We start from the raw sequence: 10,507 nt of genomic DNA, 5'->3' as shown, positions 1-10,507 counted from the left end.
GGTCCTGAGGGGCCTGGGGTGGCCTTGGGGGACCTCCGGGTGGTCCTGAGGGACCTGGGGTGGTCTTGGGGTGACCTCGGGGTGGTCCTGAGGGGCCTGGGGTGGACAGCCCCGCCCCGCAGGGCAGCGCCCAGGGGAAGTGGGCGGCCCGCCCCCGCGGAGCGAGGCATGCTGGGAGCCGCACTTCCTCCCCAGGAGGCTCCAGAAACCACAGGGCTCCGGTCAGGGCCGCCGCCCCCGGGAGCGACAGGATGGCTGAGGGCAAGGCTGGCGGCGCGGCCGGCCTGTTCGCCAAGCAGGTCCAGAAGAAGTTCAGCCGGGCCCAGGAGAAGGTAAGCGCCGCCGCCGCCGGAGCGAGGCCCGAGGCCGGGTGTGTCCGGAGGGGCCCGAGGCCTGGGCTGAGAGGAGGGTCCGGCTTCCTGGGGAAGCAGGAGCGGGTAGGTGCATATGGAACAGGCAGGCTCGAGGAGAGAAGAAATCACCCCATCTGGGACAGGAGAAGGGCGCTGGGAGACGCCGTCTCTCCAGGAGCTTGAACGCTCGTCTGACCCGGAGAGATGAGGGAGGACCTGACACTGCGAGGCTGGGCGCAGTGCTGACCCTGGCAATTCAGCGGGGATGGGATTTCACAGACGATGACATGGATGGTTCCAAGGTGGTGATTCCCTCAAAGTCCTGAGACGGAAATGGCCCGCTGTGCTGCCCTGTGCCCCCGGGTGGCTTGGACTGGAGTCCAAGGACGAGCCATTCTGCAGGGCACAGCGGTTCTCAACCTGTGGGTCGCGACCCCTTTGGCGGTCGAACGACCCTTTCCCAGGGGTCGCCTAAGACCATCCTGCATATCAGATATTTACATTACGATGCATAACAGTAGCAACATTACAGTTATGAAGTAGCAACGAAAATAATTTTATGGTTGGGTCACAACATGAGGAACTGTATGTAAAGGGCCAGAAGGTTGAGAACCACTGCTGCAGGAGTCTGGCCCTAACCCCGCCTGGCCCCCGGGTGCTGTCTAAGCTGTTGTAAGAGCGGCCGTGTCTGCTTCCTGTCCGGTCCGGGCTGATGAAGGTGCTTCCCTTTGCGTTGTGCCCTTGGTTCGCTCTGGGTGGTCCTACTCCAGCCCTAGCGGGTAGGCAGATTGTCGGTCTGTGACGTGCCTGCCTATGAGAAATACTTGGACACTTCTCGACACATGTAATGGCATTCTTGTGTCTACCTACCCAGAGGGTTTTCTTTGCCTCTAACCTCGACTCCTGCCCCCGCCGTCAACACTGGCAGATGAGATGGTCTGGGAAGATGAATAAGCCAGAAGGAAAGGGGGAGGGAGAGAGAGAAGGACCTGACATAGCATTGTGGTTTCCTAAGGGGTCGTGGTCTTAGAAGCATTTGGATGAATATCACATGCTGAAGAATTGGCATATTTTTGTCATCTTCTAAAAGCAGAGCACTGGCTTAGGTCCTGGAAGGATTAAGGGCAACCAGCACTCCCACATGAGATTATCAACAGAGAATTGATGGAATGCAGATACAGTTCCTGTCTTTAAGAAGCTCACAGTGGAAGAGGGAGGGCGGGGAGAAGCTGGTTCCTGTGAAAAAGCAGAGGAAAGGGGACATTGTGTGGCTAGACTGCGACATCACCTTGCCCTAACTTCACCTTGGTCATGGTTTCAGCCTTCAAAAGGCTGTCTTGTTACAGATCGGATTCATAGAGATCGGAGTCTAAGGTCTGGTTAGAAACAGTGGAGAAACAGGAGGTACTAGAGAAGAGGGGAAGGCTAGCGATCCTAGGGGTTGGAAAAACAAAAAGAAAACCCAAAAGATAAAAACTAGGGATAATAGTTATTTTTAAAAGATACAGAAATTGACTTTAACTCTTTCGCCTTCTGTCCTCATCTACCCTATCAACACTATGCCCTTGCTTTGGGATTTCTCTCCTTTTCTAAGCATGGAGTCCTAAGCCTTAGGTAAGTAATATCCCTGCTCTGCCCACTTCAGATTCTGCATTTGTAAAACGAGCGATTTGGTGTTCAGTGATTTGGAAACTCAACATGGTAAGGATATTAAAGTGAGAAGGGGAGAGAGGGCTCTTTGAACCACAGTGTCAAATGCCTCCCAAAGGGAGAACCAGCAGCCCAGGCACACACTGTTTTTCCTGGTCTGAACCCTGAGAAGGCAGAGGGAGGGGCAAACTCAAATCTGCCCTGGGGAATTCCCAAGTTGTTGCAGATAACAAGAAAATACTCTGAACTTAGACAGAAGGGCAGGCAGAAATTGAACAGTTCAGCTGGCACCTTAAAGATAGCGGATACTGCATGCATGGACAGAGTGGGGACGGCTTGGGATGTGGGGAGGAGCTCAGCTTACTCAGCCTGCCAGAGTTCTTGAGTCTTGGGAAGTTACTTTTATTTTTCTATGGTTGAATGGGAAGTTACTGAAGGCAAGATAAAGACGGCGAAAGTTACAGTCAAAAGAAAGGACTCCCTAGGAAACTTTGCAGTCTTTCTATAAGCAGTTGGCTGTACTCTTCTCAGTAGTATGTGATAACTAACATGTCAAATAGTCAAATGTGTCACATATCAAGTGCCCACTAAGAAAGACATGATCTTTCCCTTTATGGAGCCAACATAGTCATAATATGATTTCACTTCATCTTTTCAACCCTTACGCATGCTATTAGTATCCCAACTTTAGAAATGAGGAAACAAGGCTCAAAAGAGATTGGCATGTGGCAGAACTATCACTGGAACCCAGGTGTCTTGCCTCTGGATGCCAAACTCAGGCTGCTCTCTGCAAGGTTCCTGATAAACCACTCGGACATCTGTGCCTCCCCACTTCCTGCTGGCCTGCCCACTTCCTTCTGATCTTTTCTCAGGAGCAAAGCTGGGAGTAGGAACACCTTTTGCTCAGACCACCTCCTCTGAAAAACTAGGCGTGAAGGTCTGGTGACTGTTAAACACGATGGAGGCGAAGCATTCTTGTGTCATTTTCCAGTTCCCATCCAGACTCAACATGAGACCATTCAAACTCGCTTTATTGTGTTTTTGCAAGATGATACATTTTCACATTTCACGCTAATGCTTTCACCAACTGTTTGTGATATCTCTGTGGAAAACTCAGGTCTCTAACTCCCCACTCCTTTGTTGCTCTTTTCCCTCTGTTGACTTTTATTCAACATGTATCTCAGATGGTTCAATCAACAATATTTAGAGAAAAACTCCTTTGTCCAGGATACCTGGCTGGACCCAGGAGGGAATTTAGAGATGAGTAAGAGGCATTTTTGCCTGTCAGAAGCTTACAATCTAGTTTTTTGTTTGTTTTTTAAAGATAAAATAAGTGACCTGAGAGAGCTGCACCTCTGTGGGAATTCAGACAGAAAGATTGAGGAGAATTGAGGGAGGTTTTGTAGTGGAGTCTGAATGTGAAGTAGGAATTCTGGCTAATTAGTAGTTCCTTAGGCAAGAGATGAGGAATGCCAACATGAGCCAGACATGGCTTCTGGAAATCCTTTTAGGCAAGGAGTGGTGGGAGAAAAGGCTGGGAAGTATATTAGGGCCATATTAAAGAGAGCCTACTTTAGCATATATCCTGAAAATAAATTTTCTTACATATCTACAGTATCATTATCGCACAAAAAAAAAAATGCAACAAAATTTCATAATATCTAATGTGCAGGCCCTACTCAAATTACCCCAACTGAGAGAATTAACTAAGATATAATAAATGATTATGGGGAAGGGTCATGGTGAGGAACTATAGGTACCAAACATATCTGCAGTGATTTTTTTTAAAGCTTTACCCTCCCACTTCAACTTACACAGAATGTAAATCTATGAACACTAGAATATTCTTTACCTGTTTCACCAAGTGGTAGCATTTTGCCACATTTACTTTTTCTCTCTTGTCTCTGCTCTTTCTGCCTAAATATCCATATTCTACCTTCCCAGCTGCTAAGCCAAACAAACTGGGTCAGAATTTTCAGTGCAGGACTTCGGGGATTGGCATTACGTGGGCCTTTACTAGGAAGTGATCCTGAGATAGAACTTACTAATTCTTTCAACAAACATCTGTGGAGCATGTGTACACCCACTTCCCTCAAGGAACTCTAGTTAAGAAAGAACATCTACAACATAGTGTAAGTATCTATGTTCCTGGCCCCATTGCTTCTGGCAACAAATGACTTTGGGCCCAGGGCACTGGGTTATGTTTCCAGGGTGTTAATACTCATCTTTTCAGTTTCAGAATTGAAGGTGGGAGTGTTCCCTCAGCACACACACTCCCACACCTTCCAAGCCTTTTTGCCTTGAGCCTTTTGGGGATTGGGAACATAGGTCTGCTTTGTAGTTTGCCATGTTGATTCCAGACTCAGTGGACTCCTCTATCCTTTCAGCCTCCTCCACCTAAGAAGAATTATGCCCCAAGCAAAGGAAGGGAGGGGTAGCAGGAAGGAAGTGAGAGCTGTGTTAATCACTAAACAAGGTGGTTTTGCAACTTTCTTAGGGGGAGAGGGTGGAGCCAAGGAAGATGGCCTACTCTGCACACCCAGGGCTGGGTGTTAAGTAAGGTGGAGTTAGAGACAGACAAACTCATAAGGTTAAACTGAAAAGGAAAAAGGGGAGGGGGTGGAACTAGACATAGTGCTAGTGGATTTGTTTTGAGTACTCACCTTCAGGCAGCACTGTGAAAGCAATTTATATGTATAATGTTCAATTCTGCCACCAACCCCAGGAGATACTATTATCTTAATAGGGGAAAGGGAGTTCTGTAAACTGAGGCTCAAGAGTTTAAGTGATTTGCCCAAAGGTTTATATCCAGTAAGTGGAAAGGCCAGGATAGGGGCATATATCTATCTGTCTGATTCCAGAGTCCTTGATCTTAACCATTATAGAGAAAGCTCCAGAAGTGAGAGACACTAACCCCCGGATTAAGAATAGAGTCTTCCTGCCCTGACCGGTTTGGCTCAGTGGATAGAGCATCCAGCCGTGGACTGAAGGGTCCTGGGTTCAATTCCGGCCAAGGGCACATGCCCGGGTTGCAGGCTCGACCCGCCCCCAGTAGGGGGCGTGCAGGAGGCAGCCAATCAATGATTCTCTGTCATCACTGATGTTTCTATCTCTCTATTGCTCTCCCTTCCTCTCTGAAATCAATAAAAATATTTTAATAAAATAAAATAAAAGTAAATGGGAAAGTATCCTCCAGTGAGAATTAACAACAACAAAAAAATCTTAAAGGCCCGGCACTTGTCCTCTCCTATATCAGTCTTACTCTCCTTCCTGTTATAAGTTTTAAGTATCTATTTGCTGGATACTGAGAAATCTAAATAAGTAAGGCAAGTACCCAATCCTCAGGGAGCTCACAATTTAGAAAGAGCATAGACAGATAAATACAAAATAATAAAACAATAACAGAAGTGCATATAAGGTACAGAAGTTGTAAGTGCTTAGGAGGGAGTGATTAACTTGATTAATAAGATGAAGTAGATGTGATTAAGTGTCACAAAGAATATAGATTATGAATTGAGTTTTTTAGCTCTCAGGTTCCCAGTGGAGAGGAAATAAACATGGATAGCATTAATTTTAGCTGAGTTTTAAATGCATTTTATCAGGGCTTCTTAAAGAAGGGAGGAGTCCCCTGTGCACCTCTCTGACCTCATCTATCTAGGGGAACCTGGGCTATGGCTGGAAGAGACTTTCTCAAGTGAAAAATGGGTCATGCTATGTCTTTAGAAGCCATGCACATTTTACTTTTTTTTGTTGTTGAGGATTTTTTTTCCATTGATTTGTGGAAAGAGTAAAAGGGAAGAGGAGGAGGAGAAGGAAAAAGACAGGAGGAGGAGGAGGGAGAAACATATCAATTGGTTGAATCTAGCATGCATCCCAACCCGCACCCCAACCTGGGGCCAGGCATCAACCTACAACCCTGTCCTAGCCGGTTTGGCTCAGTTGATAGAGCGTCAGCCTGTGGACTGAATGGTCCTGGGTTCGATTCCGATCAAGGGCACATGCCCAGGTTGTGGGCTGGATTCCCAGCAGGGTGTGCAGCCGGCAGCCCATCAATGGTTCTCTGTCATCATTGATGTTTCTATCTCTCCCTCTTCCTTCTTCTCTGAAATCAATAAAAATATATTAAAAAACAAACAACAAAAATCCTGTAACCCAGGTACGTGCCCCTGACCTGGAATTAAACCTGTGATCTTTCAGTGTGCAGTCCATGCTCTAGCCACTGAACAACACCGGCCTGGGTATTAATTGTTGTTTTAATATAATACTTTCCCCATCCCCTTGCAAAGAACACTATAAATAAATAACAATGTCATTCCAGGAATATATACCTTATTTATTTGGGGCTTTATATATGTATATCCTCTAGCACACTGCTGCATATCCCTAAGAGTATCCAATGTGAAAAGAGCCATAAAATATGATTATGTATTCAACAATGTGCTATATACCTAATTCTTTTGAGCTGATATGAGTACAGTGGCCCTTTAGTTGCATCTGAAACTCTGAGCGAAGCCAGGGTTATGTGAAGCCAATAGATAAGAGAGACTTGACTATATATAACCTTATGGGCCTCTCTGACTTATATTCCCAGGTACTGCAGAAGTTGGGGAAAACTGTGGAAACCAAAGATGAACGGTTTGAACAAAGTGCCAACAACTTTTACCAACAACAGGTAATCTGGAGAGTGGGGAAGGGGAGCTTAGAGGGCTGAGTGGTAGAAAACAGCACGTTCTTCAAATCAGAAAGCATTCCTAGTACCTCATCTTCCCCAGGTGTAAGGGCCATCCGTGCTGCTTATCCTTGTCCTGGCACCAGAGGAACTTACCTTTCCTGCTTCTGCTGACCCTGGGTTCTGGGGACGGGTGGGCAGATAAGTGTTCTTTTCTCTTAGTGGTTCCCCCAGGGTCCAGTGGCATCACTAGGTCCTTAGACAAAATCAAAATGAGCCCCTGTCACCTTATTTACTTCCCAGGGTGCCTCTCTTCCACCCTAGGACTCTTCTTATCTCAATAGCCTCATGTTTTCCTTGTGGCCTCTTTGTTCACTACATCTACATACCCTACTTAAACCCTTTATTCTAAAATAATACCTCCATCTTTTCACCTGTCATTCTCACCAACACCTTCTGTTCTCACTGTTCCTCTGTCTTCACTGGATAGTATGGGTAATTTTATGTAGAAAATTTACATTAAGAAGTGGATAACAGAGGTTTAGCCTTCCATGGGATATTTGACTTTTCATCTCCATGTGCCAGGCATCGTGCACAGTGCTTTACACACATCTCATTTAATTCTTACATTAGTCTTGGAGATTGTGACCCCCTCTTTTAATAGAAGGGAGTTATTAACTTAAAACAAATATCCAGTTACATTGCATAGTCCCCTACTACACTGCCTTACTTCAGACACCAGGCACAAACTCCAGAGTTTCCTGGCCGTCTGCATTTCTGACCAACTGGCTATAAATTTTGGGCTTCCTACTAGCTGCTCAGCTTCCATAATTTTCTAGAATGATTCATAGAACTTAGGAATGTGTTCTAGGTACAATTTCAGTGTTATTATAAAGAATACAAGTCAAGACCAGCCAAGTGAAGACATATACAGTGAGGTCTGAGAGGGTCCCAAATGTGAAGCTTCTGTGTCCACAAGACATATCACCCTCCCAACAAACTGATCTAGAATTACCAAGCAAGGAATCTTACCTGAGCTTCAGGTGTCTATACAGTTTTTATTGTGATTTCATTGCATAGTGAATCATTGCCCATGTGATTGAACTTAATCTCTAGTATCCCTCTCCTCCCCTCCCCTAGAGGTTGGGCTGATATCACCTGTCTCAGAGCCCTAACCCTCTAATTCATGGTTCATCTTTCCAGCCTGAACTGCTACCATCCTGAGGTATGATCTGAGAGGCCCACCATGAATAATAAAGACACTGCTATCACTCAGGAAATCCCAAGTATTTGGAACTTACTTCCCAGGAACCAGGGACAAAAACCAGCCAAAATATTTTTTAATTGATTTCAGAGAGGAAGGAAGAGGAAGATAGAGATAGAAACATCAATGATGAGAGAGAATCATTGATTGACTGCCTCCTGCATGCCCCCCCACTGGGGATCAGGGCCGCCTGTGCCCTTGACTGGAATTGAACCTGGGACTCTTCAGTCCGCAGGCTGCCACTCTATCCACTGAGCCAAATCAGCTAGGGCGCAGCCAAAATTTTTATTGTTCAACATCAGTTAGTCAAATTATCCTATATAATAAAGGTAATATGCAAATCAACCGAACGGCAGAATGACCGGTCATTATGACATGCACTGACTACCAGGGGGCAGACGCTCAACACAGGAGCTGTCCCCAGCCCACAGGCCCCGATCACCTGATCAGGGCCTGCCGGCCAACCTCTTGGTCTCTTCCCCCGGCCGGCAGGCTCCAATCACCTGATGGGGAACGGGGAACCAGGGGTGAGTGGTGATGGATGCGGGTAGTACCAGGCCAAGGACCCCACCCCGCTGGTCGCCCCAGGGACAGGGACAGCGAGTGGGCAGAATCTTGGTCCCTCCCCCCGGCCGGCAGGCTCCGATGGCCCGATGGCAAACGGGAAACCGGGAGTGAGTGGTGGGGGGGCGGGGCTGGCTGCCAGCAGCAGGAAAGGTGGCCCTGATCACAGGCCAGGCCTAGGGACCGTACCCGTGCACAAATTTCGTGCACTGGGCCTCTAGTATGCAAAATAATTCTTTAAAATTATATTAAAAGGATATTAGCTAATTAGCTATTATCTAACTCTGTAGTAGACTGTATCAGAATCATTTAGGAATATTTTAAAATGCAAGCTCATTGGTAGAAGGGCCTGGGAATCTGTACTTTTAAGCTTGTTTTAATGGAAATTTTCATACCTACACAAAGATAGAAAAACTTGTGTGATGAATCCATATGTACCCATTGCTCGGCTTTGATAATTTATCAACTCCTGGGAATCTTGTTTCATCTGACTGCACCACTTTCCCCCGTCTTTGATCATTATGAAGCAAATTCTAGGTATATTATTTGTCTATAAAAACTTCAACAGGCCAAGTGCCCATCTACACGAATAAAAGACAAACATGCAAATTGACCGCACCTTCGGTCACTATGACACACACTGACCACCAGGGGGCAGACGCTCAATGCAGGAGCTGCCCTCTGGTGGTCAGTGCGCTCCCACAGCGGGAGCTCTGCTCAGCCACAAGCCAGGCTGACAGCTGCCAGTACAGCGGTGGTGGTGGGAGCCTCTCCCGCCTCCTCAGCAGTGCTAAGGATGTCCGACTGCAACTTAGGCCTGCTCTCCGCTGGCAAGTGGACATCCCCCGAGGGCTGCCAGGCTGCCAGAGGGATGTCTGACTGCTGGCTTGGGCCTGATCCCCCAGGGAGCGGGCCTAAGCCAGCAAGTGGACATCCTCTGAGGGGTCCCAGACTGCAAGAGGGCATAGGCTGGGCTGAGGGAGCCCCCCCCCCGAGTGCACAAATTTTGTGCACCGGGCCTCTAGTCATAATAATAAAGAGCTAATATGCTAATGGTCAGGACGCCATCACACGTAACGACCGATCGCATGAGGCTGCGTGCGCAGCGGGATATTGCTCCGGAGATGGGGCTGAAGCGGGGAGGTGCCCAGAGGAGGTGGGACCATCCTATGCCAGGGAGGGAGGGGGTGAGAGCCCGTAGCACCCCTCTCACCAGTCCTTCACCACCCACGCTTGCACTCAGAGCGCCCCACTGCCCACCTGCCAGGGGAAGGAGCACAGCGCAGCAGGCAGGAGGCTTCCATGCTCTCCTCCGGTGCCATGACAGGGTGGAGCCCCCACATTGCTCCTGAGACAGGGCAGAAACAGGGAGGCGCCTGGAGAAGGCGGGACCAGCCTGAGGCAACTTGAGGAACTGAGGGCAGGCCTTGAAGCAGCCAGAGACGGCCAGAGGGATTTGGGGCTGAGCCAGGCGTACTGGGATCCTAGTCAGTATATAAGAGGATAAAAAAGCTGTGGTACATTTACACAGTGGAATACTATACAGCTGTAAAAAAAAGGATCTCTTACCCTTGAGACAGCATGGATAGACCTGGAAATTATTATGCTAAGTGAAATAAGCCAATCAGAGAAAGACAAATATCACATGATCTTATTTATATGTGGAATCTAATGAACAAAATAAACTGACAAATGAAATAGATCCAGAGACATGGAAGCATGGAACAGACTAACAGATCTCAGATGAAAGAGAGTTGCGGGGAAAGGGGAAAGGAGATTAACCAAAGAACTTATATGCATACTAGAGGCCCAGTGCATGAAATTTGTGCACTGTGGGGGAGGGTCCCTCAGCCCAGCCTGTGTCCTCTCATAGTCCGGGACTCCTCAGAGAATGTCCACCTGCCAGCTTAGGGGAGCGGGCTTAAGCCGGCAGTTGGACATCCTTCTCGCAGTCTGGGACCCCTCACTCCTTACCGCCCGTCTGCTTGCTGCTCCTTACAACTCAGC

The 10,507-nt window shown here is 47.6% G+C and overlaps 1 protein-coding gene across 4 annotated transcripts in view; it reads left to right on the top strand.

Moving 5' to 3' along the window:
- Positions 1–10,507, top strand: part of BIN2 (bridging integrator 2) — a 34,160-nt gene that overhangs the window by 2,972 nt on the left and 20,681 nt on the right. For 2 of the 4 annotated variants that reach the window (XM_006095663.3, XM_023759738.1), the window contains exons 1-2: positions 168–332; positions 6,595–6,675. In XM_006095663.3, the coding sequence (XP_006095725.1) occupies positions 252–332; positions 6,595–6,675 (162 nt within the window). In that variant the 5' untranslated portion in view covers positions 168–251. Of the gene's footprint in view, positions 1–167; positions 333–6,594; positions 6,676–10,507 lie in introns of those variants that run through there. The other 2 variants (XM_023759737.1, XM_023759739.1) reach the window with 2 other exon arrangements.

Source organism: Myotis lucifugus, unplaced genomic scaffold (assembly GCF_000147115.1).
Source record: "Myotis lucifugus unplaced genomic scaffold, Myoluc2.0 scaffold_160, whole genome shotgun sequence".
Lineage (NCBI taxonomy): Eukaryota > Metazoa > Chordata > Mammalia > Chiroptera > Vespertilionidae > Myotis > Myotis lucifugus.
The sequence above is the reverse complement of the archived record's forward strand: the minus strand, read 5'-3'. Positions and strand labels throughout refer to the sequence as shown.